Source organism: Dermacentor albipictus, chromosome 3 (assembly GCF_038994185.2).
Source record: "Dermacentor albipictus isolate Rhodes 1998 colony chromosome 3, USDA_Dalb.pri_finalv2, whole genome shotgun sequence".
In the NCBI taxonomy this organism is placed as follows: Eukaryota; Metazoa; Arthropoda; class Arachnida; order Ixodida; family Ixodidae; genus Dermacentor; species Dermacentor albipictus.
The window spans coordinates 55,289,047-55,309,019 of record NC_091823.1 but is presented as its reverse complement, the minus strand read 5'-3'; the positions used below and the strand labels follow the sequence as shown (position 1 = coordinate 55,309,019).

At 44.0% G+C, this 19,973-nt stretch overlaps 1 protein-coding gene across 1 annotated transcript in view; it reads right to left on the bottom strand.

Annotated features, from left to right (window-relative positions):
* Positions 1-19,973, bottom strand: part of LOC135899133 (cell adhesion molecule Dscam1-like) — a 101,935-nt gene that overhangs the window by 67,468 nt on the left and 14,494 nt on the right. Inside the window, exon 7 of the mRNA XM_065428404.2 lies at positions 17,538-17,717. Coding sequence (XP_065284476.2) covers positions 17,538-17,717 — 180 coding nt within the window. The remainder of the gene's footprint in view (positions 1-17,537; positions 17,718-19,973) is intronic.

The window sequence follows — 19,973 nt, the reverse complement described above, 5'->3', positions numbered from 1 at the left end:
GTTTAAAAATATAGAAGCACGAAGTTTACAAATTAATAGCTCTCCATCAAAAACAAATATCGCGCTCCTGTCAACGGCATCCATTAGATAATTCAAAGCGAGCAAACTTAATGTGTCAATTTATATATTACGTGAATATTTTGCGTTGCTTACAGAGGTTATGCAAAAGCTGTATTTCCATGTTACTAAATTTCTTTATTTATGTGTAACACATCAGTTTTGTCCACTTTATATGTGCTATTGGATTCAATTGACAGAAGTGTTATATCATTTTTCATTCCTCAGTTACAGAGTTGTAAACTTCAGAGTTTCGATATCCGAAAACTTGCATTTTTTGCCAATTTTTAGTAAATTGTATACTACCTAAATGAAAAATTCGAAACAAGCAGTCACTAGATTTTAAGTTTTTCTTTTAAATGCAACAAACCGCATCAACTTTGGTGGAGTGGTTGCCAAGAAAAACGAATTCTCCTTTTACATGTGTTTATATCGGAGCACCCGAGCTAAAGCTTCCTTTTAAGTTTGTAGAGTAGCAGGCCAGAGCAAGTTATAGCTCAGGCCGAACTCTCTGCCTCCCTGTAAATTTCTCTCTCTCTCTTCCTCTTAAGTACAATAGCTGGGTTCCTTTATTATTTCCGACTTACAGTTGTTGTACTTATCACTTCTTAAGTGCAGCAGCTGTATTATTTCCTTATTTCAGGAATGTTTCGAGAGCTACTAGCTCTCCAATTCGCGTCAATGTTTACCAAATAGGTATTCGGAATCCAGCCATGGCTGTTTGATATACAAGCAGACGCCTGGAGAGCATGTTGCTCCGACGAGTAGCTAATTAACCATGAAGGCTTAAGAAGCTTGCGTGGACGCCCACCTTAGGAGACTGAGGACTAACTTGAGCGCCTTTGTAAGGGAAGAAAACACTCTAAGCCGGCTTTGTTTCCATTAAAGACGCGAGTAGCGCAGCCAGACTTCAGCTATATCCTCTGAGGCATGAACGATTCATGCATGTCACAAAGAATGCATCAACCCGGACGGCACTGATGTATCGTATCGTCCGAAGTCTTTTGTGACATTGGATGAGAGTTACACGACGAACAGCACATGATTACAACAGTTGTTCTTTCCGCATTAAAAAGAAGAAACAAATGGAGCTTTCGTATGAAAAAAGCCAAGCTTTCACTTTGGTTAATATTGAACCTCCACTACTTGAAATACTACTCGAGTTTTAGAAACGTCACATGAAACTGTCTGCAACCGTTGTCAACCCTCTTGTTAGGCAGTCAGTGGGCAGCGTAGTTTTAACGAAGTCTGTCGTAAAGTACACACGTGGAGCGTGCGTACTTATAGAGACGAAATCCTCTAGGCAGTGGTGACTTACTATGCGGCATAATGACTAGTACGCTCAAAAAACTTGAACTGCCTTAATCAGCCATATCCGTCTCAACCGAGAGACAGGATCCGTGTGCACTAGACGTTTCTTTTTCCGCACAGAAATGGCCAGAAGTCGGGAATGTGAAGTTTGCGCGTGCGAAGAGGCGATTGCGAGCCTTCTTTGTGGTAGTTATATCGTTTTAATGCGCAGCGAAAAACACTATACGCAGCAAGCTCGACAGGCATCATGACGACACCCTAACGAAAAATCGCAATCTTACGCCCTGGTCGAAGTCACCATCAGCTCTAGTTGCGCTGAAAACACCAGTGTGCTTCGTTTTCCAATGCATCGGGTCTGCATGGAAGGCTGGAGTCGTTCTCAGGAGCATCCCTCATTTGTTTCTCTTCATCTGCTCTACCCGCTTGCCGCCCCTTCCTCCCCATCCCCAGTCTTTTGGCGTAGTAGCCGACTCGACATTCATTTTGGTTAACCTCACTACCTTTATTCTATTTTTTATTTCTATTTCTTCCTCACTGCTTCTGTAAGAGCATTTTTTTCAATGAACGGGTTTTAGTGCCCGCCACTTCTGGTAGTCATTGTCGTGATGACGATAACTGATCGTCGGCACGGTTGCCAATCGTGAGACGCGAAAGAAGTTTTGTGAATAACGGTCGCGGATTTTCTTCAAGCCACCGTGCCTCTGAGATCAAAGAACGGAGAGCAAAAAAAAACTGCCGTTCAACAGTCAAATACCGAGCCGCATCCTTGAGTGTGGCAATTTCGTAGGTCGATCGTAGATCAGGAAAAGAGGCGCAGGGTGTAGGCCTTTGTATGGCATAAAATGGGATCGCCAGAGCCGTGGCCTTGCGCGTTGCAGAAATCATGCGAGTACGAGACGAGAAGGTTTAGAATATTCCTACCCCTCTTTGGAACATCTTCGCCTTTGCTCATTGCACATACGCCGTTTCTGTCTGGAGCTTCTGACAGAGAAGGATCTCCTACAGGAATGGGAGAATATTTCATGCGCCAAGTATAGGTGTAAACGTACCAATTCCCATTTAAAACCGGAAAAAATGAACAACACTGAAAACTTTGCCGAGGGAAGTCTCGTATGTTGCATAGGAGGAAGTTTCACTATAAGCGTGCGTTACGTGTGTGTGGCATATTGAAATTCAGGAAAGACGCAGGAAGACGTGAAACACACAAATGATGAAGCGGTAAGCACGACGTCAGCTCTAAAAAAAAAAAAAACATACCCGATGAATTGCGCAGATTTAAAGGGCCCTACAATCAGATGTTTTTTCCTAACAAACACACAAAATACCCCTTTATAACAAAGTTGGTCCATGCTCTCTTCGGTCGCTACAAATTACGTCTTGTTCTCCGTATTTTGACTTCGCACCAGCTTACTAAATTTTCAATATTATTAGTCTCAATATATTCCTCAGTATGACGTTGTACGCCTTTTATTAGGTGGACGTTGTTTCCCTTTGCCACAGGAATACGAAAAAAAATTAACCTGAAATTTCTTCAGCATATTGATATTGCAATTTGAGCGTTATTTTGTGGTTAATATACTGAGTGATTTTCATGCCTCATTTAGCGGGATACGTATACATAATACGCTTATAATCTTAATTGTTCTTGTTTATGATCTCTGCTGCTCAACATTTCTCTTTTTTGAACGCTCTTTTTTGTCAACGGACGGCGGTAGGTGTCCGAAGTAACATTTATTCCCTCTACAGACCCAGCACGTGTAAAAATATCGCCATTTAGGATATGGATGCACTAAAATATGAAAAGCAACTATCATTACATGGCACATAGTATCAGGAAACAAGAAGCACGTGCCAATTCAACTGCATACTACATTATCATTGATAGAATTCTCCATACATTGAAATAGATTCAAATCTTTCAGTTTCCTTCCCCTTCCCTGTGCAGGTCGGTGCACGTCAAAGGTCCCTACCTTCCAATAGAGCTTCTCTCTATCTCTCAGTAAACATGCAAAGAAACTTCTAAACAAGGAGGCGTTTACAGGAGGCACGCATTTCTCAAGTCTCTACAGAACACATCGTGAGCACCACAGGCACAACATAGTGAGCGGAGGAAACTCTTCCTGTCTTTTCGCCTCATGTTGTCGTGCTTTGTGCTCGTCTTTTAGTATTCAAGAAGATGCACCAACTCGTACAGGAAGACACATTGCTTAGGAAAATACAACATTCACGCGCCGTCGTAGTTTCCCGCCGCATAGAAGCGGCTATCGTTTTGCGCGCCTCCATTGCAAGGAAGGCTCTTCGGAAAACGTACGGTGATCAACATTCGAAGCTCATCAAGCTTTCCACTTTCGCGGAACGCTAATGTTGTTATTCTCTGCCCACTCGGCGAAACTGCATTAGCGAGTTCTGGACAAGAAGGGACGCTCTTTTTCTAGCCAGTAGTTCTGACTGCGCTCCCCCCAAAAAGTAACAATAGGAGTTTTACATCAGCGTTGGCTCTTCAGAAAAGGTATCGTTTGTCACAGCGTACTCTCTGCGTCAATATCAGTAATAGATAGCACTGATCCTGTCCCAAGGCCCCACTTTCTCAGAATTAGGCGAGGCTCGGTGCCGGCTTAATTATTTCCGTCGTACTGTGACGACGCCATCACTGCGACACTTCCTTGGACTTGGAGAGAAGTAAGAGAAAACGAAAGGATAGGAAAGGTGGAGAGCTCAGTCAACCAGATGAGCATCCGGTTTGCTACCCTACTATGGGGCCGATGAATAAGAGGAATAGAAAGGGGAAACGAGAGTACGAGCGAAACCTGCATGCACGCGGCAGGCCGTACACGGATGATGGGAACGGTCACTCGGGCCGGTGTAGTCATGACCTGCACTACTGTGTACTACAAATTGCTTTTTTCCCGGCGATGGACATGGCCCACGACATCCTACAACAGAGATTCTCCCACCACTTACAACGATGTCACGCAACACATTTAGATTAGTAGGAGGGTCTATCCGCTCCCACATAAAGAACTGACCAAAGCACAGACAATCACCCTCAGGCTTTTGCAGACGGGGATATACCCCAGCTCATTTTTATTAGACTCGATCTATCCAGACACGTACACTAGCAATACCTTCCCTCAGTGCAGCGATTCAGCTAACTTAGAACATATGATCTGGCGATTCCCCTCGTTACGAGGCACAGATCAACCAGAACAGTCAAGATGGAATGCCTCACTGCGAAGCTCCGACCAAATCTGGGCCGTCCAGAGAGCCCACGATGCGGCGGCCAGGCTCGGCCTGCCCATCCCAATGTGGGAGTGGCCCGCTGTGCAATAATCTGGTATCTCAGGACTCACAATAAAGTTTTTCCATCCTACTATCCATGCATGGACATGGCCACACTTCCGGCATCTTTGACTCAGAATATGATATCTAGTATAGCAGCTATTTATATAGAGAAAAGGCCAACAGAGACAAGTTGTTGGTTTTCTACCTGAAGCAATATGGTCCCTCACTCATGTAGCAAAGAAAAGCAGGGCTTATCACGGACCGCATAACGCAGCGCGAATGAGAAACATTTTCGAAGAGTTGATAACAATTGCTGCCACGTAACAGGAAGTAAATCGTACGGGTGGGAGAAAAGAACAATTTTATACAGATGGGCAGACATAGGAAAGTTTTGGTCCTTCAGGCTGATTGATTACAGTGAGAGGTACTAAAACTTTTCGTGTCAGCCTTTGCTATTGATCGGAAGGCCTCGCACGTTCTATCGAGTTTGTTCCTCCCTTTGAATATACTATACGAGAGTCCTCGCTTTCGACCGCAAATGAAGTGTATTGGCGTCAGCCCAGGGAAGTGCACGTTTCCTCGGATAACTGTACTTACACAAACTATTTCCAATGGGGTTATTTCTTTTAAAATGTAGTAACATCATATCGCGATGGCTACCACAACTTCTGACAGCTGTCACAGGTTTACTATTTGTGATGCGAGAAATGTAGCTGAAAGCGCAAAGTAATTTGTCGATTCACTGTGCCGCATAGAGTTCCAGTGCTTGTACCCGCCATGGTTGCTCAGTGGCTATGGGGTTAGAGTGCTGGGCCCGAGGTCGAGGGATCGTATCCCGGCCACGGTGGCCGCATTTCGATGGGGCCGAAATGCGAAGACAGCCGTGTACATACATTTAGGTGCACGTTAAAGAACCCAAGGTGGTCCAAATTATTCTGCGGCCAGGCCAAGCCTGCATTCGGGCTTACGTCCTGTCTCTGCGAAGCCGTAGAATTTTATTTTCTCAATGTCAGGAGCGTCGTTATTGTGCAGAAGCCGCGTGACGTGACGTTCCGTATCGCTGCCCTTTCAAATTCAATATCGCTGAAGAAATGCGAGATGATTCAAAACGCGGTTCTGAACCTCCTATTGATCCCGCCGACCGGGCGCCTTCGAGAGCGCGTTTGGCGTCGCTGCGCATTTTATGCTTTGCCATCGGCATCGCCCGTCTCCCGTACCAAAGAAGAGACGTGAGAAGAAACTTAAAGAGAAACGTTTCCTCAACCAAATGAATAAACTTTGGAACCGTACCATCGGCTACGATATCAATGGAAGTGAACAGATTTTGGCGCCTAAACAAAGTTGCGAAGGACGATTGGGGCGCCTGTATGAGACATCAAGTTGCGAATGGAAAATTTGGAAGCAGAAGAACATTACATAAAAAGCGTTGTAATCGTTGTAGACACGGTGTTGGCTCGGTTAACCGAGAATGCGCTGTCGCACATAATCTACGGATAAATAACAACTTCGAAATATGTGCGGTTGCCCCGTACAATTTACTACCCTAGGTTGTGTTCACGCGAATGACATATGCCTTTGGGCCAATAAGTTGAGCACATTTTACCAACAAAAAACAGACATTACTACTCGATTTTTAATGGAATGTTACAGGAATGCTTCAGCCGAGGAGTCAGCAGCGCTAGTTTATATAGCCTCCTCCTTCATAGCCTCCTGCTTACAGCCAACGAGATTGCAGTAACTGTTGTGCACGCTCAAGGTTTATTGGAATTACTTTTAGTCGAACACTTTCATGGCACGCTATCTAATCGTCTGCTAAAGAGCGTGTTATTCGCTTCGTAAATGTTAGGAGCCCTACATTGCAAGCACAAAATGGGAAGCCTCGACCAAATCCATTAAGATAATTCGCATCTCTCTTGTTCTTCAAGCAGTCACTTACTCGTTGCCTGTTTCAAAGCCTTCTACGCGAATCTACTCAATACAAAAGTAGCTTTCGAAGAAATTCATAATCAAGATTTAATATCTACTTCCGTCGGCCCATTTGGGATACTGTCATGGGCGTTTATATTACAGCAAGAGAAAAAAAGAGGGAAGTAAGGGCCATATTTTTGTCCCTATTTCTTCCTTAAACAAAAGATAGAAGTGACTTGATCACTATACCGACATTGCCCAATGCTAGTGAGCTGATGGAGTAAAAGAAAAACAAACAAGGCGCAACTTTTAAGTGCCTGGCGTTACAAATGAGCTAAACAGTATGGCGAATTCAAGCACGTGCCATAGGAAGAGACCTGAACATGAAACCAAATATTTAAATCGCGCGCACGACGCTGCAAACTGTTGTTCAGGAGCTCACTGAACACATGTTCTGCCTCTTCGAAATGCAACTGATGGTGGGCCGGAGCAGGCCACCGACAGTTGCGCTCTCTCTCTCTCTCTCTCTACACACACACGCACACAAACACACACACACACATATATATATATATACATACATACATACATATATATATATATATATATATATATATATATATATATATATATATATATATATATACATATATATATATATATATATATATATGTAGGACAAGCGTACTTGGCAAGCTTGGTCGCACCCCTACACCATTCGCGGTTTTATTTGGTTGATTTACTTTTTCAAGAGCTAGTAAATATACACTACGTGACTGGCTTCGAACACTTCACACCCCCACTTTTTTCCGCTTTGACACTCTTAATGCTGATGCATAACAAAGGGAAGTTTCAGCCGTTAGTTCTTTAGGCACTTTATATCGTCCTATACAAAATAAGCAAGAAAGCAGTTTCGCCTGAAGGGTAAACCAGTGGCGGTGACAGCAAGGATTAGCCTTCTGCGTGAACTCCTTGGATGGTTTTTGTAACTATACGCGGGTGCGACAAGCTATCGCGACGCATCAGGCAAGGCAGCTCCAGCTGGGTAAGAGGAACAGCAGCTGCCAAACACCTAACAACGCTCGCGCAGGGGAGCCTAGGTTGACCGGCGCTAGCAGAACATTTATCAGGTCCATCGAGACAATTGAGCGTGGCGTTGACGGTGCGTCCACTTCAATTCATCTCTTTTTTTTTCAGCTAAGAAGCATTCTCCGTTCTCTGGACAACTTCACTCTGGAAAATTTCTCGGAGGTGTTGCTAGAACTCTCCACATGCATGCCGCGCATGCACTGTCGAGTGGGAACGCATGACGATCGCGGCGTGAATGCTCCTAAAGGATCGTAAACTGCTATCCCAATAAATGCTCTCGTTCATGTGGTTCCTGGCGGCTGGTGAAGGAGATTGCCCTGTAGGTAACGAACAAAACACCGGAGAAGATTTTATTTAGGAAATCCAGGGAGGTTGGTCCAAGTACACTAGGTCACCTTGCCTTCTTCTCTGCTCAGAGGGAAGAAAAAGAGGCGTATCAGCAGTCAGTGTGATCCTTACATCTACATCTTCGTTGTCCTCCATACAGCGCGCACCGGCTGTCCCTAGCGACCGCGTTGGCACGCCTTGACGACAGACGACTTTCAGAACGGTCAGTCTTGGAATGCCAACATGAACTGTCGTCGCACCGAAAGTCGGTCAAGGCTCTGTTGACCTTTTTACGTGGCAGTCGCCTATTAGAACGACTATAGTGATCCCATTCCGTCCCTTTTCATATTTTTTGCACGCTTTGATTTTTGTCACGCTCTTCTTTCCGTCTTTACTTTCCCTTTCCCTCCCCATGTTGCAGGGTAGCAAATCGGAGGTTTTAACCCTGGTTAACCTCCCTGCCTTTCTCTCATTTGCATCTCTCTTTCTCTCTCTCTCTCTCTCTCTCTCTCTCCGTCTGTCTACATCTTTGTCTTCACTTAGCTCATTCGTAGCTTTCAATGTAGGCCTGTGGTAAATCAAATGTATGCGCTAACGGTCGAATGTGCAAACGCCTTGAAGAGGGAGAAAGTGGTGCCGAAATGTAGGCTGCATGGAAGGCTGATGGTGTCTCGGCAGTCGACCTGAATCAGTGCGCCTGCAGTCTCTCAGTGCCACGAATTCAGACTCTCGACGAAGCCTCGCCGAACGCACGATTCCCCGCTGAACCAAGATATCGCTTCGAGTAACGACTTCCCTGCTCTCAGAGTTAACACAGTTACCGCAATCGCCGCGGTCGCTGTTTGGCCGAGGACAGAGTTTTTCACGGTCAGCGAGAGAGGACGCACGCTTGCGTCTGGGACTACGCTGATAAAAAGCAGTCCTGATAGATGATGCCAGTGAAGAACGATCCCGCGCCTGCGGTCTTGCGGCGAGAAAGTTGTCGACGCACATGCAAAATGAGAGTGATGGAGAGATAGCATTTCTTTTTTGAAACGCCAGTAACGTGACCCTCTCTAAACAAAGCGGCAACGCATGTGGCTAAGTAAGCAGCACGTGGACACTGCACGTGCTGCTTGGAGGTCGGGATGTCAGGAAAGTGGGGGGTAGCAGGAGGTTCATTTGATTAACTCTTTGTAGGAGGCTGCCGAGAGACAGAAAAATGATGATGGGGCTTCTTGGGCAAGCACACCGCACGGCTATCGCGAGAAAGAAGATGGATCTAACACTTTATAGAATATGCAATAGAGCAAAATAACATGAATTATTTCAAAAGAAAGAGTTTCCTGCGTTGTGTGCTTACTGTTTTTAAACGTTGATATTGGGAGAAAACTAATTAGGTAGCCAAAAAAAATGATAAATGCGAACGTTTTTTTTTTTTTCTCTGAATTGAATGGCCTCATGAAAAAAAAAGAACATTGGTTGTACTTCAGATTAAACGATAAATTGCAGACAGAGAGGCACACTAAAAATGAGCTGCTGCATGGCAGGCAGCCAGGGATTCTCAAAGTAACCCTACGTTCAGCAGCCCCGCATTCACACCGGGTTAATTTTGACCACTTGAGGTTTTTAACGTGCACCCCATGCACGGTACATGGGTGTTTTTATTTTCATTTCGTCTTCATAAAAATGCGTCCGCCGCGACTGGGATTCGGTCGCGCAACCTCGAGCTTAGGAGCGGAACACCAAATCCACTATGCCACCATGGCGGTTACACATTGCAAAAAGAGCAGTCGCACGTAGGAAAGCAAAAACAACCATTTAACTACAACGTTTCGGCCGGGTTCCCGCTTTCATGAAGAGTGAGATTACAAGCAAGGAGAGCTCAGTTTACACATTTTCTCTGTAAGGTTGAAGCATGTTAAAGCAAAAAAAGGTAAAAGAGAGAATTAAAGAGAAAAACGTAAGTAGCCTATGAATACAAACCCGCGTACATTCAGTAGCGTCCACTAGGGAGGGGTGTGAGAAATGTAAGATGGAAAAACGCAGCCAGTACAATGCAGGGCAAAGGGGTCACACGTTACCACAGAGCATGCTAGAGGTCGCAGCTGCCAAAAGAGTGTTCCTCTTGTTCTTTGTTTGAGGTTACTGCAACTTTTGTGAGTCCACGAATACGGTCAATACAGCCCCGCTTCGTTATATGGCACCCACGCTGTGACCTCCACTTAACTCTGAGTTTCGCGATCTGCCATTGCATTCCTTGCCCAGCTGGTATCTTCTGGGATTGCGGGCAAGCAGTTTTTTGTACTAAGTCTATGGGTGTACGAAAAATAAAATAACAATAAATGAAAAATTATACGACAAAGTGAAGTAAAAAATATCAAAACCAGAGAAGGGCAAGGTGATTCTATAATAAATCGTGTGGAAACATGTATATAAGCATAATCATGGCGGGTATGTTATATATATATATATATATATATATATATATATATATATATATATATATATATATATATATATATATATATATATATATATATATATATATATATAACATACCCGCCATGGTTGCTCAGTGGCTGTGGTGTTGAGCTGCTGAGCACGAGGTCGCGGGATTGATTGATTCTGCCGCATTTCGATGGGGGGAAATGCGAAAAAACCCTGGTAATTAGATTTAGGTGCACGTTCAAGAACCCCAGGTGGTCGAAATTTCCGGAGTCGTCCACTACGGCGGGCCTCATATTCAGAAGGTCGTTTTGGCACATAAAACTGCATATATATATATATATATATATATATATATATATATATATATATATATATATATATATATATATATATAAATAATATTCTTGTCCTGCAAACCTGTAGCAAACTAGGTACTGCCACGAATAAAAAAAAAGGGGCTAACTAATGGGCTTATGATAGTGAAGCTCGTTCTAGCTAGAGCTTATCGTTTTCCATAATTCACTTTTAATGGAGTCGTTGAATAATCACGCGCGATGGGTGATTCTTTGCTTATTTGACCGAGGTTGTATTAGCCATCCGTCGATACACCCAAGCAGAGAAAGAGCAGCAGAGGTTTTACCAGCAAAACCGACGGGAATCTTGCTTCGGTTACCACTACGGCAAGAAAACATTTTTTTTTTTTTTGCTTTGCACTGCGGAACAAAACAGGGAAGCATGTGCTGCACGCTGTTGCGTGCAGTTCAACATCAAGATGTTTCTATAACGATCGCTTAACGGAGGCCTCGTGGCAGGTTCAGTCATCCATCTTGCCGACGCTGTTCCACCTCTGGCAAGTGTTTCGAAGAAAGAGTCGTAATTAGGGGCTCCTACTCGAAACGCAGAGCTCTAAATCGTGAGAGCGAGGCGGTACTGTTGGTCTGCCTCGAGCTATTTTCTTTTTGCGTTCGTTCGGCTGCTCTATAAGATCGCCGTATGAGTCGCTTTTCGCCGTTAGCTTCGAGCCATCAGGGGGCGGCGTCGGCAAAGCGTGCAGCTTTCGCTTCGCCGGTCTGCGTGTTTCGGTGCATCGAGCCATGCGGCGACGCTGTTGCAGGGCAACCGTGTGCGGTACAAGCCGGCAGGCGCTCCCGGTGGATCAATGAGCGGCATCTAACCAAGCGAAGTGTAGGACGCGACGTATCCGTCAGCGTGGACGCTTCATCCCAAAAGCCGGTTGATGTATTTCTGTTGTAGATAATCACCCCGATGCCCAGTCGGACGCCAGCTGCAGGCAGTTGCAGTCAGCGGTGAGGCAACGGTGCAGACGTTGATTCGATATTGAGGGCCCTGCAGTGGTGGTGCGGAAAAATTATTGCGCAAGGCACCAAAGTGATACGTGCGAAGTGGATGGCGATACCTTCAGTTCCGTGGTATACACAAAACAAATAGAGACTTACGTCGAAGTGTACCAAATCAATGTAGTTGGCGGATAAGCTCGATAGCAAAGGTTGTTGGTTGTTTCTTTTTTCTTGCTCTGTTCACAAAGCTCCTTCCACGACTGCTCTAAATATATATATATATATATATATATATATATATATATATATATATATATATATATATATATATATATATATATATATATATATATATATATATATATATACCTACGGCAAAGAAGTTAATGTGCACACAACCGTAAGTAGGGCACGACGCAACACAGGAATGTTTTGGCGGCGGAATCAAAGGATGGCGAAATTGCTGAACTTGCCGTGCAACTGGCCCTGCAGTCCTAAAATATTGTCGGAGAAATCATCGAAGAATATTGTAAAAATCGGCCAGTGCTTTCTTGCGTAAGCTGCTCAGTATGCGCGTGCCGTCCATGAAATCACGAAACCTCAAGGTCACATCAGCAGACACGGGAAGTGGCCGTCTCGCTGCGAACCACAATGTCGAAATATACCAGGACACAGTATTTCTTGTTGTAATCACTACACCCCATTTAAAGCTGCGTAGCATCCAGCACTATCCCTAGTATCCTGGCTGCACGTCACTACAATGGCTCTCGATCAAGTGACCACGCTGGGTGAGGAGGTGCCTGTCGCGGATGGGAGAGGGGCGAGGGCGCTGTCACATTATATATTTATGGCTACATACCCCTCGTGCCACCTTGGCACATCCACTGTGGGCGATTGAATGGTCTCAGAGCAATATCACGTTCCCAGTGACCCATGTTGTCTAATATACAACATAAACATGTTGTCTAATATACATAAATATGTTACCATACAGTAGCCAGCAGTAATTTATGTGCTCAGGCAGATACCCAGTGGCCCATGTTGTCTCCTCGGAAAAACAGCAGCCTGCACACGTAAGAGCCCAAGCTAGTATAGACAACTTGGGTCACTGCATGGGTGTCACTGTTTATTGAGCGAGATCGTCCAACCATGCAAAGTGGTCGGAGTAGCTAAAGAAAGCTATTGCTTTAAAATCTTCCAGCCTAATATTTTTGTCAGAACTTTTACTACAGTTCAACTAACTCGAAGACTTTCAAGCCACGTTCTGATGTATTGTCGTGAGAGTAAATAAACTTCGAACTTCGTATAAAACTACACAATAGGAGGAATTAAACAGACGGGAATGATAGTGCCACGCATTTTTCACGACTTAAGGTTGATGCCCCGTTCGTGCGCACGGATCTGATGCCTTTATCTTTACTTAAGCCTTCAGTATGAAACTTCCTTCAAAAATTTTTCCTTCAGTTACTGACCTTGAGACTTTCATGCACGAATATGGAGAATTTTTGGGCTATCTTAATCAGAATAACTACAACTTAAAAAGTATGTGTAGGCTCTGACGTTTTGCACGCATGTATACCAACCTTATACTTTTTACATATATAGTTACGATGCGGCATTTACTCATGTGTATTTAGGCGCGTGATTTTGATTTCATCTCATACTCTCTGCACTATTTGATGACCTTGCTTTATTATACACGTTGTGCTTTTCAGTCTGCGTTGCCCCCTCCCCCCCTTTCCTATCATTGTCATATGCCCCTAGGGCATTTTATGTAAATATAATGAAAAAATAAAATAGAAAAATATTATAAATCATAATCCCCTCAATGCTGACGTATGTTCTAGGGGAATTGTGCGGCCTTGATAATCTTCACTAACTCAACGGTGTGTGTTTCTTCTCTGAAGAGCGGTTCATGCTTTATAACGTCCTATTGAACACATGCTAGTGCTATTTAGCTGCTGTTTGGCCAACACCACACCCCTTTCGAGATTTCAGCATACACCATTGGTCCTATTCAGATTCCAGCAAGTTGTGTTATAATTTTGTTCGCTTTGACCATTACCTATGTGATCTCTTACTCTCTTTCTTTTATTTTCCTTTCAATTTGCCTCCCATCGCGCTGTTCCTCAGTGCACAAAGCAAACCGGATTTTCTATGTGGTTACCCCCCTATCTTTGTCTTTTCCCCTCTCTGCTTTCTTTCCCTGTTTCACCAACAGCATCTGCGACAGCTTGAGCTGGGCCTCGCTGATTCTGCCTGAAGGTTCCCTCTTGCTAAAAACGTACATCATAAGAACAGTTCACGCAAATCGACACCTTTTGCAAAGGAACCTATACGGCGCCATTTTCACCTCTGTGATGCCTTATGTTCTTTGACACTATTCCACCTTGCGGAACATTTTCAGTGGCATTTTTTACATTAAGCTATATAAGCGCGCCATTATGCAGATATCTCTGGCAGATCACGTGACGACAGGGTGATATCCTAGGTAATATTCGAGGAAGAACAGCGGCTGTTCTCACCACCATTATAGAGCGGGGCGTATCAGAGCGGAAATGGCAAACGACGTTTGGTGCTGCGCCACACAAAGCATAGGCGATAATGTAGCTTATTTTTCATCCATATTCTTTTCCCATATGAGTAAAACAAGAACAAAAAAACCCACATGTACGGTACAGTTACAGGTGCCGAGAATTCCCATTTACTCCGTCATTACCCGCGTTGTCAAGAATGCACCAGTGTAGCAATATCTACATCAGGGGGAAAATGATTTCTAAGCAAGATCACATTGTACCATTCACGGAAGTTTGATGTCAAACTTTTCTTCCGCATGCGAAAATTTCTTCCTTATCGGAACTTACAAGTCACCGTGCGGTAACACATAAGGAGCTTTCCTTAATTTTCTATCTCGTGCAATAAGAAGCCATCTTACAGGTTTTCGCGAAGCATGTGGCAACCTTTAGACTAATGATGATGATTGCTATTTGCTGTTCTCGAAGGAAGACGGTCTCCTTTATTTATATGGCACTGCAGAATGGATTTTCGTTTACATCGCTATGCGCTTCACCCTTCCTCGGTTTGTTAGATCCAGTGCTTTACAATGTGACATTGTGCCTCGTTTTCTTACGTTAAAATCATTTTTTTTAATGAAGAGACATGTGAAGTCACCTTGACGAGGTGTCTATGCGACCTACGGCAGGATCATGTGTTTCAGAGTCGTCAGTCTAACTGTCCACATGATGAAAGACAGAGACGAGAAATACACTTCGTTCAACAGAGTTTATTAGAGTTCATGTGCTGCATGGTCTCAAAAGGAAGTTTACTGGGACCAAAGATTATGTTAGCGTTCAACGGCCGTCGGAACCTGCCTGCTGGGACCATGTTAGAATGGTTTAGGTTGCAGTAGAAAGGCTCATTTAGCGTACAGAGCTCAACACTCACTTACTGGAGTGCAAGTCCAACATCGCTTTCCGAAATGCGACCGAGCGGCGTTGTATCCACTACTACGATGGTTGTGTCAAAACTAACGGTGTTTGCGCATATTTTCTTCCTATCTGTGTTACATTTTAAATCTAGTTGTAGCCACCAGTCATAATTTTTATTGATCATATTGCGCCGCAATACTATTTTCTGCGCTCTGTTCAGGCATTCATTTTCTTATTTAAGCGTTCATTCTGACTTACGCAGCCTCATTATGCTCAGTGAGCTTGTAGGAAAGTTGAATAAAAATCCACTCCACGTTTTATTCAACGAGTAGGAAAACATCTACTATTTCCTTAACTAGTATCAGTACTCACTATGAAAGATGTGCAAGAGTACTTTTGCCGCAGTTGAGCCTAACAAAACTCATTAACCGTCGACGTCATTGATGTAAAACGCACAAACATGTAGCGAACAAAAAAAAAACAGCAAGCGCGACGCATGTACGTGGCAACACTTAGCAAACTTGAAAGGGTTTGGCGAGAAAGTCGCGACTTAGTGCAATTTTTATCCCGTAACATTTTTGGAAGAGATGTCGCAGAGTCGTAAATGCGTGGAAACGGTTCCGCAGTGTCTCTTCTTCCGCGTTTGCCATTTCCCGTGTACGTGCAGAAGGGTTGCCTCGCAATGGCCGTGCTATGAAGGAAGCGACGACGCACAGAGAGAGATGCTCGTCAACATTGGCAAACTTAGAGACAGTCGTAAGAACTGCTGCTTATGGGGCACTAACGTGGCAATAGACAGTACGAGCAATATACTTGAGCAAGCAGGAAGAGAGGAGCCAGCGAACGCACAACCTCACTCTCTTTCCTAAACGCGGTAAGTTGACCCACCAACAAAACACAAAGAAACGAACAAGGAAGGGGGCGATTGTAATCAGTTTAAGTGAGCAATATAAACTTGCCAGAACGACTGGGAATCCGATGGGTCTTGTTTCTGAGAGGGCGGCCAGCCGTCAATACCACAACAGCCGTCGCCGCGCGTCATGGGACCTACTTGCAGTCGGCACAGCGCATTCCTTGAGCCCCCATTTAATGTCAACGTATACGGCTTTAAACTAGAAGGACGTCCCCACGACCGAAGGGTCTTCGGTCGTTTCGTCTAAGATGGGCAATTTCCTTTACAGCCTTCCATCTCTGTCGTTCTGTAAGGAGCTAGAACATTTTACTCTCCGCATCAAACAAATGGAACCCACGCGGGAATGGAAAACAGGGTGCTGGCATAATTGGAAGACGTCTCCTGACATTGGGCTTCGATGTTGAAGATGTTAACTTCAGAAGTAAAGAAAGAAAGAAACAAAAGAGAAGTTGAAAATAAAGACAGGAATGAAAAACGTATGGAATAAATGGACATGTTGACAGTACAGTACGGCGCCGTGAACTTTCCCATAATGCCGATGAAGTTCAGTGCTGGTGCTGTTGCTGCTGTTGTTGCGCGGTGACCCACTTTCTAGAACCGCTACAAGCTATGAAGCCAGATTCTTGTGCAATTCTTGATGTCGTACCCGCTCGCATTGCAGCCTCTCTCTCTCTCTTATGGGGGGAGGAGGGGCGCTGCGACAGTAGCCCAGCGCATGCACGAGGTTGCCCGTCCGCCTGTCCGTCCTTTCCGTTACGCTGCCGTCATCATGCCACCATTGTTCTCGACATTGTGTTCTCTGGCTACATTTTCAACTTGAGCTTTACCTTCTCCACATGGGGAAAAAACACAAAGCATTGCTGACCTCCTTAACTGAAGACATCAGTTTCATCCTTTCGAAAATGTGCACTTGGGATCTCGAGGCGGTAAACGCTCAGCTCACGTGCTACATTGACTGGACAATCTACGAAGCAGTGCTTCCAATAAACTTTCCATACGCCTTGAGGAGCAACATTGGCGTAGGGTACTCCTCAATACAAAGGTTAATGAACATTCACGCTCTTGCACTCTGTAAGCCACAGGCCGAAGCCGGTGCTCCTACCTGATAACACCCGATAACATTAGACAGCAATGCCGAAGTCTCACTGGTTCATCTCATAGCTTTGATTGGCGTATATTGGTGTCAGATGTATTATAAGAATTAGTACCTCTTGTCGAAAGTATATCAGCAATGCATAATCGGCAGTTGGTGAAACAGAAACATAATGAGTTGCGAAAATTAGGGAACCTATAAGTAACAGCCGGTGCTGCAGGTGTAACGAACTCTCAATAAACAGAGCACTTTTTCTAGATTTCTGCGCGTCTGGGTACTGCACCATAACCAAAAAAAATTGCTAGCGTCGAAAATAGACGGAAACCTCAGTAACTATGAAACAATTGGTCGACACACTAAAGAAGATGATGACTAAAATTTGGCTACGCATTGGAACGTACCGTGCACGTCGAGCTTGACCACGGTTGAGATGCCAGAACCAACACCATTCTGAATCTGGCACAGGTAGCGACCGGCGTCCGAGCGCTCAACTTCATTGATGACGAGCGAGCCATTCTCCAGCACGCGGGAGTGGGAGCTGCTGGTTATGGTTGCAAACTGGCGGCTGCCGTCCTCGGACACTGGAGCCAACAAAAACAAGGTAAGAACAAAAGTCAAAAGGATTAGTGCTGTCATTCTTCCGCATAGAACGAAAGAGAGGTTTATCCAACAGTGATCACAGAAACCTTGTAGTACATACACATACTCATAAAAAAAGCTTTCCATTGGGCGTAAAATAGTTCTGTGCATTGAATACTTAATGTCAGCACATTTCTTGCGACTTCTAAATAATAATAAAAAAAGCGTTCAACCACAGAATGGATTCAGAACTATTGCAAATTTTTTTTCATATTTATGTGTGTTTAACGCTAGAATTCACTATAGGAACGTCATATATGAGAACATACGTGTTTCACATCTAGCATGTTTGGAAAGCACCTATATAGCTCCTTGAAAAATACGGTGCCAGTATGCTTGATGGCATACTGGCTCCAACACTGAACACCCAGCGGGTCTATTTTACCAGACTACTGTTCAAATATTATTAAATCTTGCAGCACAGGCCGAATCAGAAGTTTCAAGCTGTGTGCGACAGATTTCAAATATCAATTATTTCATCATTGTTTCTGATTTCGAAGCATTGTTTTGGAGTGGACTATTACGCACGCCAAGGTAGCGCTTGAAGGGGATTTTTGCATGTCTTAGCTTGTTTGGTACAGTAAACTAAATAAGAAGAATGTGAGCTGTATAATAATAATAGTTTTGGCATTTAGAACCCCATAATTTAATTTCTTAGTAGCAATGTTATTCACATTCGCACGATCAGGCACACATACAGCAAAATGAATAGCGATAAAAAGAGCCAGATTCAGAAGTGCGCTGACGCGGGCAGATCTGTGGGCGATACCGAAGTGGGATACAACAACAAAGATGATGATGATGATGATGATGATGATGATGATGATGATGATGATGATGATGACGACGACGACGACGACAACGACGACGACGACGACGACGGGATATATTCCCGTCGTCGTAATAAATACCACTGTTGATTCCAACTTCAGCAACCTCGCAAAGCTTCTTCCGAATTGAGGAAAGAAGTTACAAAGGACAGCTGAAGCAGGGGCCGAATTCACAAAGCTTGTAACAGAAAACTCACCTTTGCCACTTGCTGAATGCCTTTGTTAATAATATCTCCGCATCAAGACTATTTGCAGTTTGTTTTTACGAACATTTCTAGCGTAAGAGATTCTTGTGAATACGGGCCAGGACCATGGCGCCACCTTTGACAGTGGAAACTCTTTCATCACCTAGTTTGGTCATGGGTGTAGAGTTTCTGTGGCAACAATGTAACCATAGCGAAAAGACATAGCTAAGTGCTGAAAAAAAGGAAAGGTTGCCGGAAATGCCAGGCGAAGAAACGTTGCAGCAGTTTAAACAGGGGCAGAGCGTCTGAGTCAGTAAACCTTTTTAACTTTCTTCTAGGCTGATCTAAACAGCTTGAGTTTATTATGCGAAAAACCATTAATTTTATATAATTGCAGTATTAAAGTGGAGGTCCACTATCGGAGTGGCGTGCGCTGCCGTCTCCATGATGTCTCTTGGAGAATCAAGTGACCACGGCTCCCACAATCCCTCGCAACGCTGAACAATTATCTGACGAAAGCTATTGTTTTATTATTTTTCATATTCTGGCGTGGATAATTATGGCTGATTTCTCTGCTTAGATGTTCGTATGATTAGGAGATTAGCAGCAACTCTTAAATTTTAGAAGTTAAGCTTGTGGTTTGAAGATATTCTGATTTTAACGTCGTCAAGCAGGACGAGCACAAAAATAATACGAATACTTACACCTGCATAGGACATTTACAGTATCTTAAAAAAGACTGTTCCCTATACATTTGTGTTCCCAGTAAGTAAATGTATACAGAGAATTACGTAAGCTGTCAATACTTTTATGCGAATTATTCTTGTTGTGCAGTCGTTATAAGTAACGCATAACCCTACAGATACGTGGTTTAATTGACAGGTTAACAAAGCTTCCAAACTATTAATTGTACAACCTTGTTAGATACACGAAGTTCACTCGAGCGGAGAAGGGTGCGCTTGATGTAGTACGATATTGCCGCACACACTTCGCTGAAATCACAGCATCTCATCAAGTTAAGGGAATGGCTAAGGAAATCTGAAGGCGCTCATTCCTGTGTTCTGCATATTTGTTTTCGTAACAGTGACAGCTCCTATAAGCCATGTTTTAGGATATCTCCTGCAAAAATGGTTGTTTTTCCATACACGGGGCACAATGCCCAAATTGAAATCTCCGTTAATAG